The sequence below is a fragment of the Suricata suricatta genome, chromosome 11, assembly GCF_006229205.1.
Source record: "Suricata suricatta isolate VVHF042 chromosome 11, meerkat_22Aug2017_6uvM2_HiC, whole genome shotgun sequence".
In the NCBI taxonomy this organism is placed as follows: Eukaryota; Metazoa; Chordata; class Mammalia; order Carnivora; family Herpestidae; genus Suricata; species Suricata suricatta.
In genome coordinates, this window is record NC_043710.1 from 57,879,989 (window position 1) to 57,901,434 (window position 21,446).

At 54.9% G+C, this 21,446-nt stretch overlaps 1 protein-coding gene and 1 long non-coding RNA gene across 3 annotated transcripts in view; one reads left to right on the forward strand and one right to left on the reverse strand.

Moving 5' to 3' along the window:
* Nucleotides 1–27: 27 nt before the first annotated feature.
* Nucleotides 28–13,766, forward strand: TSKU (tsukushi, small leucine rich proteoglycan). 2 transcript variants are annotated; one of them, XM_029914567.1, is made up of 2 exons: nucleotides 28–86; nucleotides 11,283–13,766. In XM_029914567.1, exon 2 carries the CDS (start codon nucleotides 11,291–11,293, stop codon nucleotides 12,362–12,364), a length of 1,074 nt encoding a protein of 357 aa, XP_029770427.1. In that variant the 5' UTR covers nucleotides 28–86; nucleotides 11,283–11,290; the 3' UTR covers nucleotides 12,365–13,766. The 2 variants fall into 2 exon arrangements, with proteins under 2 accessions (XP_029770427.1, XP_029770426.1); XM_029914566.1 differs by having other exon boundaries at nucleotides 33–86; nucleotides 11,079–13,766.
* LOC115271656 overlaps nucleotides 13,604–21,446 on the reverse strand; it is a 12,250-nt gene continuing 4,407 nt past the window's right edge. Inside the window, exon 3 of the long non-coding RNA XR_003900042.1 lies at nucleotides 13,604–14,404. This is a non-coding gene — a long non-coding RNA (uncharacterized LOC115271656). The remainder of the gene's footprint in view (nucleotides 14,405–21,446) is intronic.

A 21,446-nucleotide genomic window follows, 5' to 3' on the forward strand; every position in this document is an offset into this window, starting at 1 on the left:
CCGCGCTGAGAAAAGCGCCGGCCGGAGGGCCCGCGGCCGGGCCGCCTGGGTGAGCGCGCCGGGGCGGCTGCGGCGCCGGCTTTCAGGTGGGTGCGGGTCCCGGGTGGAGCGGGAGTCTACGCTGCGGGAGAAGGTCCTGAGCCCCCGACCCCAACCTCGCCGCCCCATCCGGCGAGCAGACGGCGCTGGACTCTGGGGGCGGGCCCAGGGCCCCTCAACTTTTCCTGGATCCAGGGCGTCGGCAGCTGCCGGACGCCCCGGCCTCGGCCGGGGTAGGGAGCTCGACCTAAGGGGAGAGGGCTTCCAGGAGACAAAGGCTCCGGCCGCGGCCCGGCGCCTCTGGGGTCTTTGTGCGGACACGTGCATCACGCGTTTGTGGGTCTTTGTGGATTTGGATCCGGGGACGTACATCTGCCTGCGCCTTTGTGTGTCTGTGGCTTTTCGTGGTTGTTTGGTGCCTGTGTCCACGTTCTGTTGGCCAGCGTTTGATTGTGGATGTGGGTGGGCGCATCGTTGTGTGTCCGCGTACGTGGTCTCTGCCTGTCGACGTGTCTGGGCTGGGTGTCCGTGGAGTGTATGCGCGCCTAGAGCCAGACACCGCCCCAACTCCTCGCTCCCCTGCTGTCCACCCGGGCCCCCGACTTGACTTCAAACTTTTCTCCTGGCTCCTCGGGCAACAGCCCCCGTCCTCCTCCCGCTGCAGCCCGGCAGGGGCACTGGCAGCCCTCCCCTCCTTCACCTCCTGGGGGCCTTAGTGCCTCGGCGAGATAGGATAGGATGGGGGGCGGTCAGCCGCGCTATCGGACTGGCCCAGGGCTGGGAGGAGCGTGCCGACGCCCCAGCCGAACCAGCCCGGACGGGAGAGGGAAGCGGCCAGTCCTGGGCCCCGGCGGGGGGCTGGAGACAGAAAAAGGAGACGGCCGCGGGGTTTGCCCGCCCAGAGCTTCTCGGAGCGAGTGTATGTGACCGAGAGAGACGTGTCGGCTTGGCCGAGAGGCCGTCCCCAGCCCCCGGCTCCGCTTTGAGATCGGCTCTCCGTTGGCGTCCCGCCCCCGAGGGGTGGGGGGACCAGCCCTCCGACCCTGTAGGTGAGGAGGCGACAGCTTCTGGGCTCCAGGACCCTCAGCTGGCCTGCAGAGAGCAGGAACCCGGCACTACTGGTTTCCAGTGGGACGGCCACGGGCCCACAGTCCGCCTCTGGGCGAGTTGCTCAGACCCTCCGGCCGCAGTCACTGCTGCGAGTGGGGGGCGAGAACTCCCTCTGGGCGCGGAGCTTGCGGTGGGGATTACCTGCGCTGCGGGGAACCGCCCTGGAGCCCGCCGCCCACACTTGGCCGGGGCGCAGAGGTGACTCGGGAACTCCTCTCCCATCCTTCCTCCCTGCCTGCTCTACCCTTCAGAGAAGTCCAGACTTGCGGAGCCTAAGTCTGACAGAGAGGAAGGGCTCAGGGGTGGGAGTCTGCTGGGCCTTGGATCCTGAGTGGCGAAGATGGTAGTTCTTACCCTTTCGCTCCCCTGCCCCCCTTCCACCCTACCCTGCACCAGTCTCTACCCTAGAATTTTACCAGATGCTGCAGATGTGAAGGAGGGCCATGAGCCATTCACCTGGGAAGAGGCAACTATGGGCGCTTTCCTTTCCCCTGATGGGCCTCCCTTTCCCTTCTGGAAAGGGAGGTGTTGACAACTTCTCCCCTCCCTTGCTGTTGTTGCTGACTGGTTGAGATCCCAGAACCTGGAAACACCTTGATGTTTAACACACACCTCCATTCTGACTTGAGCAGTTCCCAGGCACTAATCTGCTGTATTGAATGAGGGGGAGGAGAGGTGGCTTTGAAGTTAGGGAGGGATGAAGTGATGGGGGGGCGGGGCCCCTGCAGCCCTGAAAGGGAAGGCTGGCACTCAGCAGCCAGGGGAAGCCAGGGAATATGTTCGGGAAGCAGAAGCTGTCCCCCACTGAGGGAGCACCCCTGCATGGCTCTGTGTGTTCTGATAACAGCACAGACAGAGGTGGTCAGCACTGGGACTATCAGATGCAAGGTGTGTGTTTGGGGGAGGGGAATTGGACTTCAGTTGGAAGGGAAGGCAGGGGCCAAATATGAGGGCCTTGAATGCCAGGCTTAGGAGCTGGAATTTGAACTTGTAGGTGGTAGAGAACTGTTGGAGGGTTTTAAGCAGGCATAACAGAGTGGGATTGGGAATTCTAAGGAAACTTCCTCTGGCTAGTGGGTGGTGTTGGAGACCGGGAGACCAATCTGCAGGCAGAATTAGCCGAGAACCTAGATTTTACCCCCACTCCATTGCTTCCTAGCCCTGTGGCCTTGGGCAGGTAACTTTACCTCAGATTCTTAGTCTCCTCCTCTTTCAGATGCAAACGGTAGTCCTTCCTGTCTCCTTGATCCGTTGTGAATGGTAAAGAGCCTAATGAAGTAGGCTAACAAAATGAAATGAGGTTTGTAGTCTGCCTTACATTGTTGGATTGCAAGGACAGCAGAAGTCAGAGACAGCATCACTGTGGTCCTAAACCTGATTTCACCACTTGGCAAGGCCCTAAGTCCCCTGCAGGCTTGAGCCAATTGTTGCCCTCATGAAGCAGGAGGAAGCTTTCTCTCATCTGCTTTATCCCTTTCACATGGCCAGGCCCCACACAGGAGACGAGCTGGACACAGATCCGAAGATGGTCACAGACCACAGAGCGTGTCATACTTTGACAGGAGCTGCCCAGGGACCACAGGAACTCAGGAGGACCTTTTGTTGGATGAGGGGCAGACTGAGCCACACAGAGAAGGTGGCTGTTGACTTGAATGGGTGAATTTGCAAGGTAGACAAAGAAAAGAAGGGCCTCTCTGTCATCTTCAACACAGAGGATAACTGGTACAAAGGTGTGGGGCCCTAGAAGCAAGATAGGCTTTGAGCGGGGCAAGCTCTCCTTGTGGGATGGATTTGAAGTGGGAGGGGTGGCGAGGTCTGATTCTTCTGTTGGGACTGTACTCTGGTGCCCAGCAAGGCTGACAGTTGGAGGCAGGGGGCCAGGAACAAGGCAACTCTAGCTGTTGGGGCCAGAAGGCCTGCTGAGCCTGACCTGGGCAGGGTGAGGTACCTGCCTGGCTTGGGGGGATGAGAGAGGGGAAGACAGGGACCCACCTACCCAGGCCTGGCAGCAGATTCTCATTCTGTCCTCATTCTGTCACACGTGACACAACTGCTTCAGCCTGCTTTGGCACCTGCAGCCTTTCCAAACCCCCTTCCCAATTCCCTGATCGACCCCGGTCAGTGCTAGTAGCCTAGGCATGGCCCTGGATGCTGCATGAGGAGAGACTCCAAGGATTGTGGATGGATTTTGGATTCTTCTCTAAACTCTGCCACTGCCTCGCTTTCGGCTCAGCTGGTGTCAAAGCTCCTTTTTCTTTCCTGGCCCCGGAACACAGTCACTGGGGGCAGGAACCCACATGCAGTGAGCACCAATGCGTGCCAGGCCTGAGGCTAAGTTTTCATGTTACCTTGTGTAAGCATTCCAGTGACCTGCTGGGAGCAATCCTAGAATTCTCAAGCATGTTACAGATGAAGGCTCAAACTCAGGGGCGAGGGCACATCCAAGCCTCCTAGCAGGGGAGGCACTCTGGGGTTGGAGCCCGGTCCACCTGGCTGCCAAACCCATTTCTCTGCCCCATACAGCCTCCCTGGGAGTCCACACACGCTGCCTTACACGGAAGGGAACTTGGCAAGCTTCAGGAAGAAGATATGCTGTATGGAGAAAATAGTATTGGGAACATTGCCCATCTCCCTGCAGGTCATCCTCCTTGGGCAAGGTTGCGGAGCCTCCAGGGCTCACCTGCACCAGGGATGGTGTCGAAGAGGAGGCCAGGCACTGGGTGTCGGAGTACCTGGATCCTGAGTCCGGCCCCTGTCTTTACTGGCTGTGTGACTCTGGACAGATCACCAAACCTCTCTGGGTCTCTTTACACAGCTGCAGGATAGACACAGTGCTATCTAACCTGCTGATCTTGCAGAGGGACTGAACAGCTAATAGTTGAGGCACTGGAGAGGTTGAGAGGTATTGTTTGGTGAAAGAATAGTATTCTATATGCCTGGTATATCTTCATATAGTACCGGACCATGACCGCTTCAGTTCTTCCTTAGCTTCGAAGATATAATCAATCTGACCCTGTCCCTACTCCCAGGAAGACAGACAGGTAAACATAATTATAGCCCAGCACCATCAGCTCGAGCCGTCATCTGCACAGTAAGTAGAGTCACAGTGGCATAAGGAGGGCTTTGGAGCTCAGACATCTGGATTTGAGACCTGGGTCCTCTCCTGCCTGGCTGAATAATGTCGTCTCTTTGTCTGCAGAATAGGGACAGTCATCCCCACTGTCAAGGACTGTGATGAGGCAGAAGCGAGATGGTGATGTAGAAGTGGGTGGCGAGCTGACGTGTTTGTACAGATGTGCGGCATTCGTGACTGTGTTGGGAGAGCCAGCCCTCAAGGCCCTGGGAGATTGGCCCTGAAATTCTTTTGGCCTTGCGTTTCCAGAGCTGACTAAGTGGTTGGGGCGGGGAGGAGGGGGTGGACAGGATGCTAATGGAATTTCCACCTGGGGATTTCCTTGGCATCATCTCAAGTGAGCTCATGGCTGAGGGAGCCGGGTGGGGGGCGGCTCTGCGCCTAGCAGCTGGTGGAGGCAAAGGCCTGTCTCAGGTGGGTGCTGGGGCCCAGGTCCAACCCAAGGTTCAGCCTCCTCCCCACCTATTTCCTGTGCCAGGGGCTCCCTCTTGCAGGCGTGGTGAGGAGCTGGCAAATCTTGGCACCAAAATCGTTGTGGTCCGGCACCAGGAGTGGGCCTCTGGTGCCAGGAAGGCCTGCGCTAGAACCCCTAGTTCTAGACAGGTCGGGGGAGGAGGAGGAGGAGAAGGCTTGGGGCCTTGCCAGCCGACGCCAGCACACTGACCACAGAGCGTTAGTACAAGCGGTCACAGACCCACCAGGCGCCTGGCACTGCACTGGGTTCTTGGGTGGGAAGGAACATAAAAAAGAATACCATGGTCATTGCCTTCTGGAAGCTCGATAAATCATCACCATCACCGTCTCCCGTGCATCGAGCACTTACCATGTGGCAGACGTTGAGCCAAGGGGTTCACACACTCTCCGTTAATGCTTTTACCAAGCCTGCGTTGTTCTCCCTACTGAGGCCACAGAGACTCAATAAGGCGAGTAGGTACAGGGCTGAACTTTTACCTGGGTCTGAATCCAGCAGTTGGTCCTGAATTGCTGGGTCGTCCATTCATCCAACAGTATTTGCCATGCCTACCAGGCCTGGCTCTGACCCGTGTGGGGGTCTGGGGGAGAGGGGGGCAGGGGTGAACAGGTGAAGAGAAGTCAGAGTCACGGTCCCAAGTTGCCTGCACTTCAAATCAGGGGGTGGGCAGATAAATAACGGTAGAAAATTTAGTCAGTATGCATCCGGAGGGCATGTGAGAGGCCCAGGGAGGGAGAGAGGGAAAAGTGGCCCTGGGGGCCCCAGTGGACAGAATAGGCTTTGTTCCACTGGCGGGGTCAGGGCAGGCCAGGTGGATGCTTGTGCCTCCGGCAGCAGCAAGGCAGCGGGACCCAGGTCCTACTCTGCCATTTCCTTGTTGTCACTGCCCATTCTGGGCTTCAGTTGCTCGTGTGTGATCTCTGGGACACAGAGAACTTCCAAAGGTTATCACTTTAGGTTCAACTCAAGATGGGGGCTCAACTGGGAGAGGGAGGATGGCGGGGACAGCTGGCAGATGCTCTGTGCCAGGAGAGTGGATTTCTGCAGGTAGAAGTGGAAGTTGGGAGGTTTTTGAGAAGGGGATGATGTGTTCCGGAACCTGTTCCGGAACCTCTCCTAGCAGGGAGACCTGCCTGGATTCTGTTAGTAAACAGCCACACCGCTTAGTCTTTTGACCTCACAGGGCCATCAGCAGACTTTCCTAGCGTGTCAGTGGGCTCACCAAGGAGTAACTCATGGCCCCTGCCCAGAGGACCTTATACTGTTGCCCCCGAACCCAGAGTGGGTAGTTTCTAAGCCCTTGCATTCTGTAAGCTGGCTAGCCAGTGTCTTTTATCTGCAGGTTGGGGTTTAGAAAAGAAGGGATATATCTTGGGCCAAAGATCCCTTTCCCCCTCTTGGCTTCAATGGTGGCCCTCTGTCTGCCTTTCCCTTTCTCCCCAGGGTAGATCACAGGTCCCAGAGGGAAGCAGAGGTCATACTGTTACACAGACGAGAAAACCGAGGCTCAAAGAAATAAAGAAAACCATGAAGGTCACACAGGGAGTGGCAGACCCAGCACTAGAGTCCAGGTCTTCTGGGTCCAAGGCAGGTGTTAGTGATCTTGTTCTAAGTTGGTCTCCTGTCTCCCTGGCTGGTCTATAAGCATCGTGAAGACAGGGGCCCTGGTACCCCCAAACCCCCACCTGACATATACCTCACATGGCCTTGCACAGTGTGCCCTGCACTTAGTAGAGATTTAGTAAATGCCTCTGATAAGTTCTGGGCTCCTGACATGCTGGAGCTGAGCTGTCTAGACTCACCGTCCTACTGGGAAGCTAGAGAAGCTGAGGCCCAGCGAGGAGACAGGGAGTGTCCACAGATGTGAACAGGCCAGGCAGAGCAGTGACTAAGGCGGAGGCCCCGATGGTCTTCCAGGGTCTGTCTTGTCACCATGCACCCCTTTAGCCCCAGAGAGTGGTGAGAGGTATGGGGGAGGGGCCTCACTGGCCCTGTCTGGGGGCCTCTTCCACCGTGGAACCTAGGAGGGGTATCCACTGCTCATCTGTCAAGTCCTGGTACTATGGTCTCTGGTCCTCACAGCAACCTCTTGAGGAAGGCATGCTGTCTCCATTTTCAGTGAGGAAATGGGCTCAGAAAGAGGGAGTTGCTTCCCAGAGTTGCCCAGTTTGGCATGTGACTCTTTCCCAGGGTTGCAGCTCCTCCAAATCAGGGCACTAATCCCAGAATGACAGTTTTTGTCTTGAGCACCGACTCTGATCGGCCTCCTGGAGCACCGTGTCAAGAAAAGCTCGGAGGCCCTGTGCAGGTCCCCAGGAAGCGGTGCTGTGATTGATTCATGACTGTGGCTATGGCGATAGGTAGGATCGAAAGGCACCATCTTTCCATTAGTGTGGCCTCCACCCCCTGCGGGCCTCATTTCTCTATAGGAAGGTTCAGCTTCCTAGTCTCATCTTCACAGTCCCCTCTGAGGCTGATGGGACCATCATTACCACCCCAGATGTGTAGTCTAAGGAGCTGGTCCAGAGAGGTAAAATGTCTTGCCTGGTTCACACTGCAAATTAGTGTCCAAGGTTTCTGGCTGTGAAGGCCTTCTCCGTCCACGAAGTGAGGCTGGTGGTTTTTTTCAAGGGGAACTCACATTAGTCATCCCTTCCCAGAGCCAGCAGCCCTGTTGAGAAACAGTGTGGCCTCCCAGGAAAGAATTGCTCTTCCAGAGGGTGCAGATAAGAGTTTTGACATGTTTGGTACATGTGTGCTGAAGGGAGGAAAGAGAGAGGGGGGTGAGCCCCCGCCCACACTGCGTCCTTCCCCTGTGCTAGGAAGCCTGCCAGGTGCCTTACTGCCATCATTTCATTTCGTCCCCATATAGTCCTGTGAGGTGGGTATTAGTATCTCAGTTTTACAGATGAGGAGACTGAGGCTCAGAGATTGTGGGCCAGCCAAGATCAGAGAAAGCAGAGATGGCCATGAGGCACTCTTTTATGAGGCACTGTTAGTATGTTTGTCAGCGTATTTCATATATATTTTGCCATAAGAGAGGAAGTAGGGGTAGAAAAAAAGATTAAGACATGTTTAAATCACTCAAAGTTCTACCATCTAAAGAAACACTACTGCTGTGTGGATATATTATCTTCTAGACTTTCCAAAATTAGGGTCTGGGTTGGTTGGTTTTTTTTTTTTTAATGCATAGTTATAACTTTCCTAGACGTGCAATTTATCCTTATACCTAGCATTATGGTATCAGCCCCGTCTCTGAAGCTGCAGACTTTCCTGAGCATGACTTTTATGGACTTGGTAAGATCCGCAGGAGACTTCAACAGCCACCCTGAGTGGGCTGGGATGCCTGAGGCCTGGAATCAGATCAGAGCCTGAACGTGGGCCACCACCCACTCCCGGAGGATCCGTATACAAGTCACTGAACACTGGGTCACAGCCTCCTCAAAGTGCCAGTTTGCAGGCCCTGCTCTGCAGCCCTCACGGCATCAAATGAGCAAAGGGTTTTTAGAAACTATAAAGAGCTGTGCCCCTGGCAAGAATTTTCCTTATCTTCCTTATCTTGCTCAGTCTCCTCCTGAGAAAGTTCTGCCTTCTCCCTCGGCTCCTGAGCCTTTTGCTAAGGGCTTAGAGCAACAGTGCCAGACACCAGCATCTCCAAGACACTCATACATTAGGTTCCCTTTCCAGAGGGGACATTTCCTTAGAGCAGGACAGAGTCTCCAAGACCACCAGCCCACACCCCTGCCTTTGCCCCCTTCTGGGTCCAACATTGTCAGGCATCTCAGGGATTTCCCCCTTCTCTCAACTTCCTAGGACACCCCTGAGAGGTCTCTGGGCTCTCTCATGACCTCATGAAAGTCCCAGAACCACTGACTGGCCACTTAGCTCCTCTTTTCTCAGCAAATACAGAAGTGCCTTTTCCACTCGAACCAAACAAATTACAAGGTCACCGAGGCCTGAGCTCAGTTCCAGGCCCTGCCACCCTCCCCTTCTCATCCTCGGTTTACTCTCAAACAGACACAAGATTCTGACCTCCTGGGGCGACTGCAGATGTGGGAGAGAATGTGAGTCCAGCACTACCCCATCCTGGGGAGGAGCTCTGACTGTCCCCGTCAGCACTTTCCACTGCCAGTGTCAGGCCTAGTGCAGTGGCCCCCGTGTGGGGCTGAGTGTGGATGCTCTCTGGGGTGCCCTGGGAACACTGGTAAGCTCAGTCATCCAGCCAGGTCTCAATCTCTGCTCTTGCTCCCCCTACATCTGCCATCGTGTCTCCAGTGGCCCAGGAGTTACCACCTTGCCTTCGTGCACAGCTCCTCATAGTTTGCATTGCACTTTGGTGGGAGTTGAATCACCTGATGTGAGGAGGGCAGGGCAGGCATCGCTGCCTGTGGTCCAGGGGACAGGCTGAGGCCTGGGGAGGGCAGTAAGAGGACGCTGCCCTGGAGGGGAAGGTTGGGCTGCTGGTTACATAAGCCAGAGCTCAAGAGAGGCCACCTGGCATTTAATAGGCACGTTGTATAATCACCTTTGGGAACCAAAGTGTAATCTCAGGGCCTTTGTGTGTGGGGGGGGGTGTTTGTTTAAACCCCAGGAAGGGTGGGTATGGATAGATCACCTTGGCAGGGAAGGTGGGCCTCTGAGTGGTAATGAACCCCTGTGGTGAGAAGCTCACCCAACAGAACAAAGGGGACCTGGAGCAACTCAATATTTTCCTTTTGGTTCCAGACACTGGAACACTCTGTCCTGCCTCAGTTGGGACAAAGTCCAGGATGCACCTGGGCTGGGCTTAATCCTCAAATTGGCCTTCTACAAAAGAAAGGGGTGGGAGAGGAGAGACCCACAGAGAGGGGCAGAGAGAAGAGCCCCACGTCTTGCTGCCCCTGTGCAGAGCCAGAGTGTGGATCAAATGGCAGCCTCTTTAAAGTTTCATGTAGGGCTGGTAATGCTATCCTGCTTCTCCCTCCCCCTCCCCCCCCAAAGGCCGGGGTAGAAAAGGGGAGACTGGGCAGGGGGAGCAGAGCACGGCCATGCCAGATGAAGAGACCTGCTGGGGTAAAGCTGGGTGCCTTGGGTGCCTTCTGTCTCCCGGGTGGAGTGGCCACTGTGTGGCAGGAGTGAGGAACCACAGACTGTCTGGCTAGAGGCTTCATTACTCAACCCTCTCTCTCATCCCCCTGTGCGCCCCACCCCCAGCACCTCTGTCCATGGAGCTGCCATGGATGTGAGCTCAGGCTCTGGGTCATAAAGAGGAGCTTGGATGTGAGGAATGGAGGGGACCGCACACACATAGTGCCTGGCATGCTGGCAGTTGCTATTGGGATTGTACAGGGAGGGAAACTGAGGCCAGGGGAGGGCAGCAGCTTGCATCATCCCATGTGTCCATAGGAAAAGCCCCACTGGAGGAAGCAGATGAAAATAGAGGAATTGGGATTAAACAGGCATGGGTTCTAATCCGGGCCTGCTTTTTACTAGTTTGGGGTAAAACCCAGTTCCTCTCTGAGCCACTAGTCCTTCTTTGGTATGAGGGACCCAGCCCAGCTGCCTGCCCTGGGTTGAAGAAAGGGCCAAAGAGGTATAACAGCTATATCAGCTCTGGGAAGGAAGGGACAGGGCAAGGGGCGTGGGGCTTGAGATAAATGTCCCCAGAGCCCATCTGGAAGTCTAGGGTCCCCAATTGGAATGAAAGATTCTGTCTCTGGAGAGGGCTTAGGACTATGGACTCAGCTATTGTTACCCACAAAAGGGGTAAGGTGGGTAGGCATTGTAGGCTCCCCTGCAGAGAGAGACCTCTGAGGCGATGGAGTATGGGTCTCAGACACGGTTCAGCCCCTGCCAAACACGACTGTGAGTCACGCTCCCTCGGCACTCCATCTAGGTCCATCCCCCCCTCACGTGTGGCCACGCATAGCTTTCTGAGTCTTCAGTTCCCTCTTTGTGACATAGCTGCTTGCAGTTTCTGTAACTGTGAAGGTTAAGTGGGGCCATGCCGTGCTGCAGGTAGCACAGCGCCTGGCTCACAGCCCATGCTCGGAGCTGGATAGAGTACCCTGACCCCTCCTCGGCAGGGCCTAGGGCAAGACCAGCCCATGGACCCTCACCCTTCTGAGCTGGAGGGGCCAGCCAATGACAAGTCTAGTCCAGAGGGATTCTGGCTGGGTTCCTCAACATCCTAGGGCAGGAGTGGTTAGTAAGCCTGGGAAGTTCCAAGTCCCCACCCTCATGTCAGCCAGAACATTCGTACTTCCATCTGCTAATCTTTTTTTCCAAGAAAGGGTTCCTCTGCTTTCGGTTTTCAATCCACCCATCTGGCCTTTTATCACACAGATTGTGAGACTGAGGCCAGAGAGGAATGGGGACCAGGAGTTCTATGAGGAAGAGTGTTTCGGGGAAAGCATCGTTGGACGACAGGACCGGCGGTGGCAGCATTCAGCCACGCCTAGATACACTGGCACATGTCTTGTTTGGTGGGCAAGGACCAGCTGGTCTGGGGCGCCTACTGCCATCCCTCACCTGTGGCTCTCTTTCCAGCCCCCACCATGCCGTGGTCCCTGCTGCTACCACCACTGCTGCTGCTGGCCGTGAGCGGGGCCCAGACCACCCGGCCATGCTTCCCTGGATGCCAGTGCGAGGTGGAGACCTTTGGCCTCTTCGACAGCTTCAGCTTGACCCGCGTGGACTGCAGCAGCCTGGGCCCCCACATTGTGCCCGTGCCCATCCCTCTGGACACCGCCCACTTGGACCTGTCCTCCAACCGGCTGGAAGCCGTGAACGAGTCTGTGCTGGCAGGGCCGGGCTATACCACGCTGGCAGGCCTGGATCTCAGCCACAACCTGCTCACCAGCATCTCGCCCACCGCCTTCTCCCGCCTTCGCTACCTGGAGTCGCTTGACATCAGCCACAATGGCCTGGCAGCCCTACCGGCGGAAAGCTTCACCAGCTCACCCCTGAGCGACGTGAACCTCAGCCACAACCAGCTCCGAGAGGTCTCGGTGTCCGCCTTCACCAGCCACGGCCAGGGCCGGGCGCTGCACGTGGACCTATCGCACAACCTCCTGCACCGCCTTGTGCCCCACCCTGTGGGGGCCAGCCTGCCCGCGCCTGCCATTCAGAGCCTGAACCTGGCCTGGAACCGGCTGCGCTCCGTCCCCGACCTCCGGGACTTGCCGCTGCGCTACCTGAGCCTGGATGGGAACCCGCTGGCCATCGTGGGCCCAGGTGCCTTCCGGGGGCTGGAAGGCCTCACGCACCTGTCACTGGGCAGCCTGCAGGGGCTCCCCCGGCTGGCGCCCTATGGCTTCCGTGAGCTGCAAGGCTTGCAGGTCTTGGACCTTTCGGGCAACGCCAAGCTCAAGTGGGCGGGCCCGGAGGTATTCTCAGGCCTGGACTCCCTGCAGGAGCTGGACCTGTCAGGCACAGGCCTGGTGCCACTGCCTGAGATGCTGCTTCTCCGTCTGCCGGCACTGCAGAGCATCAGCGTGGGCCAGGGCGTACAGTGCCGGCGGCTGGTGCGGGAGGGCTCCTATCCGAGGCAGCCCAGCTCTAGCCCCAAGGTGGCCCTGCACTGCGTAGACACCCGGGAGAGGGCTGCCAAGGGCCCCAACGCTTTGTGACAAATGGTGTAGCCCGGGGCCTGCTGACACCCTGCTGCCCCGGGCTCCCTCAGGTCCCGGGTAATTTGTGTTTTCATGTGCCAATGGCAGGGGGCACCCTGCAGGCCTCTGTGGCAGCATCATCGAAAAAGAACTGTGGGCCTAGGGAGAGGCTTTGGAGCTGGGACCAGCACCCAGGAGCAAAGTCTGGCCCCTATGTCTGTGTTCCTCCCCAAACCATAAGTAGAAGGTCTTAGATGCCAAACCAGAGATGGCAGTCCCCTGCCATCCTTACCCACTTGTCCCCAAAGTGCCTTCCCTCAGGCCTGGGCCAACCTGACCCATGACAGGAGGAGGGTGGAAGGGCGATACTGCTGCAGAAAAGAGGTCAGGCCCACGGCTGAGCACCCCCTTGGGCCCATGGTCCAGTCACTCAGGGGCATGAGTTTCCTTTATGAGGTCGCCCCCACTTTGCTCCGGGCACATGAGGCCCACCTCATCCTTTTCTTTTCCCCTAGAACCCTGGGTAGAACCTTAGTCATAGAAGGGTCTAGAGAAAAAATCAAGTGCATCTCCCTCATGTGACAGATGGGGACACTGAGGTCTAGAGAAGGCAAATGGCTAATCGAAGGTACTAGAGCCACGGAGACATAACTGGCCCCAGCTTCTGCCTCCCAACGAGGCCTTTTGCACTTTTCTGTCTTCTCTAAATCATGCCCTCTGTCCCCTTCCTGAGCTTCCCCATCCTGTCATTCATACTCTTACCCTGTCATCCCCAGGACAGGCGAGGGCCTCAGAGGTGGGGCTCTGGGCCCTGTAACCAGCTGTGTGGCACAGGGTAAGTGAGTTCACCTTGGAGGTTCTGGAAGCTTCAGGCATGCCAGTCCCAAGCCTACCAGTTTCCCACTCTGCAATGGGGCCCTCCAGCATCAAGACTGGAAGTTCGTCCCTTGACCCCTGAGGTACTGCCCCTACATGCGAGGAGTCGATGCAGCCCTGGAGCCCCAAGGGGCCTCCTGGACCTGCCCCCACTGGCCCTGAGCCCCGCAGCCTGTCTCCCCCATCTGTGGGAAGGAGGCAGGTATGCCCATCAATGTTTATGCTCTCAGCTCCCCAGTCCTGGGCTCTTTCCTTTGTATTTGTTCTATAAAAGTTGTTGCCTTTGTAATGGACTGTTACTTCAACGACCCCTCCCCCCACCCCTGCCGGCAGGGGCTGAAAACATGTCATTTGTAAAAGAAGAGAAACATTGCATTTGTTCACTTTTGTAATATTGTGTCCTGGGGATGTGTTGAGGGAGGAGGTGTTGAGGTCGGGGCTGGTCCCACAGAGCCGCCCGCAGGACAATGAGAGCTCTGTCCTCCCCCACCAGCCCCGCCCTACACCTAACTGATCCTTGATTTAATAAACACTATAAAGAGTCCCCTCTTTCCATCCTTGGACTAGCATCCTCCAACATGCTCTGGGCAGCCTGTTGTCCCGGAAAAGCCCTGTCACTTCTCACAGGATTTGGAGAGTGAGCTCCCCTGAGGGAGGGAGTTGTCAGGGGTGAGTTGTTCCCTTCACTGTGCCTTGCCCCCATCCACCCTTCTCTCCCTGTCCCTGCTGCCCCAGCTCCACGAATTGTCAGGCCGCACACGGCTGCCTTGACTCAGGCTATTCCTCCGGGGTCCTCCCCTCCACATCCCTGCCTCTCCGCTCCTTCCCACCCTAAAAGAGCCAGTTCCTGCTTCACCTCCTCAGAAGCTACCCCTAAGGCCCCCTCCCCTTCCTCCTAGAAGCAGCTGCAGTACTGCATGTCTTCTTGGCATTTTGCCTGCTGTGGTACCCGAACTCCTGTCCGCATGCTTCCAGTCACGGAACTTGCAGTTCATCTGAATGGTTCTGCTGTCTGTAAGTTGTTCCTTCTAATGGGCCAAGGTCCGCGGGAACGTCCATCACCATCATTACCGACAATGACCAGTTTTTTCTGGTATCTCTTCTGCCAAGGGACTTCTGTTCTTGGGGTGTGCATGGGAAGGACACACAGAAGACACCTGAGCTGCAGGTATCTGTGAGAGCCTGCAGGGGTGGGAGGAGGGGGTGGTTAGGAAGGCTTCCTGGAGGAGGCTGGTCCACAGAGAAGAACAAATGGACCTGGACAGAGGGGGGTGGCACTTTAGGAGGAGGGAGTCACAGGTGAGCTATGGCCAGAACACAGAACATTCAGGCTACAAGTCTGGCTGGGAAGTTTGCCCATCATGTCACTTATTCCACCCCTGCCCCCCCAGGCTTGGGCTCCAGGAGCTGGAGGCTGGCACCCATCAATCAATATGGCAGTAGGTACCAGTTCTCAAATTAGTTCTCCACCCTTTCCTCATCTCCTGGGACAGAGGAGCCTTCAAATGCAGGGGCAGGGGAGGGATCCCAGCGACTTTCACCCAGTGAGCCTGGGCCCTCCCCAAAGCCCCCCTTGAAGAAGACTGGGGAAAGAGATGGAAAGTAGGTGTCTTTAAAATGGGGACAAAGGCACCCTGGGGAGGCCAAGCCCCTTGGAGGGAGACACCTGCGTTCTGGGGCAGGTCATCTCTCCCAGGAACTGCAGCTTTTCACACCCGGCAGGGATGATGAAGCTCTGTGGTGAAAATGGGACCATCAAATTGTGGGGGTCCTCCGTCCTGTAGGGCACTACGCAGGACATCCCGCAGCAAGCCTTAGGGAGAGCAAAAGCTCGGGGGACCGGCGGCCCTCCCCTAACCCAGCGTGCAAGAGCCCCTCCGGAGGCTCGCAGCCTGCAGCGCCACCACGTGGCCACACGTGGCCAGACACCCCCGGGCGAGCGGTTGCGCACTTTGCAGGCCAGCGTTTCCTTCCCATATCCTGCCGCCTTCAGGATGCCGCTGCCTGGATACGGGCCGAGAAGGAAGACATTGGAATATTACAGATTGATAGGGATGAGTGCAAAGATTCCGTCTTGAAGTTCACAGAAAGGGGATAAAATCCTGGGTCCATCACCCACCAGTTGTGTGACTTTGACCAAGTCACTTTACTTCTCTGAGCCTGGAAAATGGGGATGAAAATACCTCCCTCCACCGGATCCAATGAGTAAATGAAGTAACGTTTGTGAAGAGTCATGTACAGTGCCCGGCACAAAAGAGACACTCGATACATGCTTGTTCCCTCCATGCAACCACAGAAATCGGTTACAGAATCATGTAGTCTTAGACTCTGTGTTTTGATAACTGACACAGAACTGACAGGTTTCATAAAGGTTCAGGATTGCAGTTGCAGAATTGTACTCTAATTCACAGGATCTTTGCTCTGGGTGCCGGACATAGACCCTCTACACATGTCAGTCGGGTTTTAGGGATGGGCAACCGACTGAGGCAAAATCTGTCATCATGGCGCAGGCTGGCTCACAAACATTTCCTTGCATTTCGCTAATCATCAGCTGCTGCTGGCTAGACACATGTTCCTTGGACTTGGTGTACACGCTAATGTTTCCTCCTCACAACTGCCCTGGTAATATTGTCACCAAACACCATACCAGCCGGGCTGGCTTCATCTGACCAATGGGGAGTCGTTTTTTGCTTGCCCTACTTGAGTGGTTGGGCCAGCTCTACACAGCCCGCATGCCAGCAAGGGCAGAGGTGCTCTGAGAAACCAAAACATCACTGGGATCCTATGTATTCTTTCTGTTGAAAGTAAATTGGGGAAGTCACACAACTCTAAATATCTCCCATCAAACCATTGATTCTAGATCATAGAGCAGGAAAAGCCAAAGATCCAAGTCAAAGTCCTTCCCCACCCAGCCCCATTTCACAGAGGGGGAGACTCAGGCCCAGAGAAGAGCAGCCCAGGGTCACATGGCAGGTGACCAGGATTCTGTGCTTCAGAACTGGTGACACAGTTTGTGAGATCCAGTGTAAAAATAATATGGGGACTCATTCAAAAGTACCGAGAATCTCAAGCTGGCAAGAGCAGACGCTAAACCAGGCCCACGGCCCTTCTAGGGTGCTTTAATCACACCGTTTACAAGAAGGCAGCAGCAAGCACCCGGTTTAGGTCAGGCTGGCAGAAGAGAGTGTGTGTAGATTTGTGTGTCACCCCATCCCTCTGGGAACCAATTATCCTTTCGAACCCAGGAGTTTCCCTCCACGGGTGTTATCATACCAGCCTTTGAAGTCCCCAAATGGTCATGGCCAAAGGGCTCTCAGAGAGAAAGGGCAGATGGAAATACAGACACTTAGCACCCACCAACTGCTTCCGAACCAGCTCACAGGATGTGTCTCTGGGCAAGACTGGCAGGCATGTCTGGGGCAGAGGCCTACCGTCTGCTCTTTCCTAATGTCCACCAAGACAGTAGAGGGCACCGTAGGCTAATAAGGCCTTGCCCATCAATGCTCAGTGTTCTGCGTTGGCTAATGCTCACCAGAGAGCAAATGTTCACTGATACCTAACATCTATCCAAACCCAGTGTCCATCAATGACAGCCCCCGCCAACCACCGATATCCACAAAGGGAAAATGTCCAGTGGTGGTGACGTCCACTACTCTCCACATAGATCAGTGCCCAGTGTTTACAGGGATCCAATTGCAATCGTCACTGCTCTACGCATCAATACCTGTCAGTCCCTAGCGCACCATCCAGCTACAGCAAATCGCCATCCAGTTAAGTCCCATGGCCTTGGTTTATTCTTCCTTTCATTTATTTGTCAGCAGTTGTCTTTATGGATATGATTGGTGTGTTGAGCTAGGCAGGAAATTCTTTCTGGGTTTACTGTTTAATTCCAAAAGCTATTTATTATTTTCTTGTGCCTACCTGTTAGTCAAAATATTCAGATTTAGGAATACACACTGATGTTTATGTAGATGTATATGTAACATGTATATGTAATATGTAATTATTATGTATATGATACAAGAAGACAAAGAAAAAGAGAAAATGACTTTACAACAGAAGAGTCAAGCCAGGAAAAATGTTCTAACTAGTTGCTTCTTAAAAGCAGCAGCTCTTCTTAAATGATTCCTTTTAATGTTTATTTATTTTTGAGAGAGAGAGAGCATGTGTGAGTGGGGGAAGGGCAGAGAACGAGGGTGACACAGAATCTGAAGCAGGCTCCAGGCTCTGAGCTGTCAACACAGAGCCTGATGCAGGGCTCGAACTCACAAACTGTGAGATCGTGACTTGAAGTCAGATGCTTAATCCACTGAGCCACCCAGGCGCCCCAAGCAGCAACTTTTCTGAGGTTGAGTGATGATTCGAGGCATCAGATCTCCTGTTCAGGCTAAGGGCAAAGAGCCCGACTTCAGGCTGAAAAAAAGCCAGGTCCCCAAATCAGGTGAAGACCCTAAACAAGGGTTCCTTAAAATCAGCATAACCAGCAGTTAGGCACAGGCTCGAAGCCCAGCTTTGCTGCTTATCGCTCAGCGGCCTGGGGTAAGCCACTCAACCTTTGAGCCTCAGTTTCCACATCTGTGAATGGAGTTAGTTGCTATCTCACAGGCTTGTTTTGGGGAATAAGTTAGTCAATGTACAACATACTTAAACTAGTGCCTGGCATATTAATCAGTGCCATATAATAATAAATACTGGGGTGTGTTTTTTTGAAACTTCTTTCCTTCATCAAACTTAAAAGCGTGCTATGACTCAAAATAGTCTCAGGTTGGGTTTCTTCAGTGGCCATTGATTTTCCATAGGTGACCTCATCTTAAGCTTAGAAATTTGCTCCAAAAGAGGTTCTACCCTCTGCATCAGTGCATTTCAAAATTACCCTCAGGGCACCTGGTGGCTTCGTCAGTGAAGCATCTGACTCTTGATTGCATTCTGGTCATGATCTCACAGTTCATGAGATGGAGCCCCACATCAGGCTCTGCACTGACAGCACGGAGACTGCTTGGGATTCTGTCTCCTCTCTCTGGCCCCTGCCCCACTCGCACATGCGCACACACACTCTCTCCCTCAAAATAAATAAACATTTTAAAAAATGAAAAACAAACACTAAATTGCCATACAGTTTCCTTCTGACCCAATACTTGTAAGGGGACAGTCCTTAGGAAACCTCCTACCATCCCCCTCGGACCTGGCAGTCCCAGATGGAGATGAGGGCAGAGCTTCCACTGCTGCCACGCTTCCTGACAGCCTCACCTGTCGGGAATCCCACCGTCACTCGTCAGCTTACGCTGTGGAGACGAACAAGTGTCTGCGTGGGGTTAGGGCATTTGCTAACTAATGGGGCGCAAGGGGTACCTGACCACTTTCACCAAACGGGATATACCCTAGAAATGACTTTAAGGGGATACATCCTGCCAGTTGCTGAGACGATGATGCTAGAGGCAAGATCGTGAGATCCGTAAAGAAGGCGGGGGAAGGCTAAGGTCTCGTACACACACGACCCTCTCTGCGAACCAGTGTGATCGCCTGGTATTATACTCATGTCCCCCATGACCCACCTCCTAGGATTATCACCCAGCGTGGAAACATCCTTTTGAATCTAGATTGGATCTGTGATTTGCTTTAGTCAGTAGAACACAATAGAAGCGGGTCTGGGCCAGTTCCAGACCTAAGTCTTAAGAAGGCCTGGTACGGGCGCCAGGTGTCTCAGTCTGTTAAGCATCGACTCTTGATTTTGCCTCAGGTCATGATCTCGGTTCATGGGTTCACGCCCCAGTCTGCCCTATCAGTGTGGAGCCTGCTTAGGATTTTCTCACTTTGCCCCTCCCCTGTTCCTGGTCTCTCTCTTTCTCAGAGTAAATAAAAAACTTAAAAAAAAAAAAAAAAAGGCAGCTGGTTAGCTTTCACTTTTACAATCTTGGGAGCCCCGAGCTGCCATGTCTGGGGTGTGATGAGACCATGGAGAGAGAAAAGCTCAACCATTCCGTGTCCCAGCAGATCTTGGACTCCGGGGTCCAGATCACCAGCTTAACACCCAAGTGACCCCAGCAAAACCAGCAGGACAAGAACTGACCCAGTGTTCTCTGCCCTGATTGTAGAATCATGAGCAAATAAAACGATTGTTGTGCTAAGCCATTATTCGTTGGGGTGGTTTTTTTTTTTTCATGTTTTATTTCTTTTTGAGACAGAGAGAGACAGAAAATGAACAGGGAGGGGCAGAGAGAGAGGGAGACACAGAATCTGAAGACAGGCTCCAGACTCTGAGCTGTCAGCACAGAGCCCAACATGGGGCTCGAACCCACGAACCATGAGATCATGACCTGAGCCAAAGTCGGAGGCTTAATCGATGGAACCCTCCAGGTGCCCCTGGGGTGGTTTCTTACAAGGCAATCAGTACCCAACACAGGCAGGTCGTGGGCTCCGAAGGCCCCCAGCACCACTGCCCCTGCTTTACCCACTCTGGTTTCCCTGGTAAAAGAACTGCCAGCCAGGCCCGGGGCCAGAGAAGCTGGAGATGCAAAGAGATCCAGCGACAAAACCAGCCGGCCAGAGCCCCCTCCAAGATGGCACAGTTGATGGGAAACACACGTACAGGGTGTTTTCAAGCTTACGAGGTGCCGCCCTGCCCATGAGCTCATCTCTTGTTATACTTGGGTCTCACAGCCTCCCAGCGAGTGTGGCCAGGCTCCCCGCAGGCTCACACTGTCCTCGCGGCCTCCCACCCCAGCCCACGCAGAGGACTTGCAGGTCCTCCGACAGATCACCTCTCAATCAGGACTTCTCTCGCCTCACCCCGGTCCCGGCGAAGAACTGGAAGAGCCAAGACGCGCCCCCACTGTCCTGCTAACCACCTTCCCCTTCTCTCAGGGGCTTCCTCCAGATGGAGGGACCTCGGTGAGGGGCCCCAGGCCAGTCACAGGCCCGGGCGGGGACAGGGAAGCCGGTCTGGAACACGGTGGCACCCAGCGGACCACAAAAGAGGCGTGGCTTTTCGTTGGCTTACCGCAGACTGTGGGCAAAGTCATACTTAGCACAGGCTTTAAAGATCCTCTCCCCGCACACAGACACAAACACGGTATTTCCCTTGACTTGCCCCACCCACCGGCTAAATCCAGCATCGTGTACAGACATGTGAGAAGGGGGTAGGGACCAGGATGGGTGCTTGGAGGGAATGTTCTCTCGGGGTTCGGAGCAGGCCTCTCAGGAGTGGCTACCCAGAACTTCCCTTTGCTAACATGTTCTGAAGACACCCCCCGCCCTTGGAGAAGTAGGGGAGGGGCCTTAAATGCTTCAGGTCCTCACCCATCAGCTTAATTACCTCCCCCGTGTCCATCCTATATCAGCATCCATGCCGCCACCTCTGGGAAGCCTCCCTTCACCTCCTCCCTGCATTCTTCCCGGGGGCAATGTAGATGCTCCTCCTCTGTACTAAATCAGTATCTCACCTTCCCTCCAGAGTGACACATCACACTAAAATTTTTTGTTAATGTTTATTCATTTCTGGGAGAGAGACAGACAGAGCATGAGCAGGGGAGGGGCAGAGAGAGAGAGGGAGACACAGAATCCAAAGCAGGCTCCAGGCTCTGAGCTGTCAGCACAGAGCCCATCGTAGGGCTCAAACTCATGAACTGTGATATCCAGACCTGAGCCAAGGTCAGACGCTTAACCGACTGAGCTACCGAGGCTCCCCTGATCACATTTCTTTTCTGTTTGGTTTTCCAGCTTACACTTTATACTTATGGCAAGAACTTGTTTTCCAAAGGGTCCCTAGCACCCAGACTGGTGCCTGGCACATAGCTGGTTGTCAATAATTACCTAAAAATAAATAAATGTGTCCATTGCATCCACTTTACTGACAGTTAAATGGAGGCCCAGAGAGGTACAGTGACTTTTCCAAGGCTGCACAGCAAGCGCATGGCAGAAATTGGCTCTTCAGATTTCCGGCTCCTCTGCAATAGGAACCTCCCTTCCCTGTCCCCTCCTCTCTCCCTCAGGTGGCAGGTGTGTGCTTCACCACCTGAAGCTGGGCTGGGGAAGGAGTCTCTGTGAGTTCCCCCTCCTCCCCTGCAGGTCCTTGGCAGGAAACTCCCTCTGCTCTGAAGTCCTCCTGGGTGACTAGATCTGTGCCCTGTTGCACCCATCCCAACAGCAACCCCACCGGCCATCAGTCCCCCTCTGCGCCTGCTTCATCGGCTCCAACATGAGCCAGCCTGAGATCAAGGGGCTCCTT

Excerpts from the sequence above, each read along its gene's own strand:
- TSKU (XM_029914566.1), top strand. The coding sequence starts at position 11,207 with ATGTCTTGTTTGGTGGGCAAGGACCAGCTGGTCTGGGGCGCCTACTGC.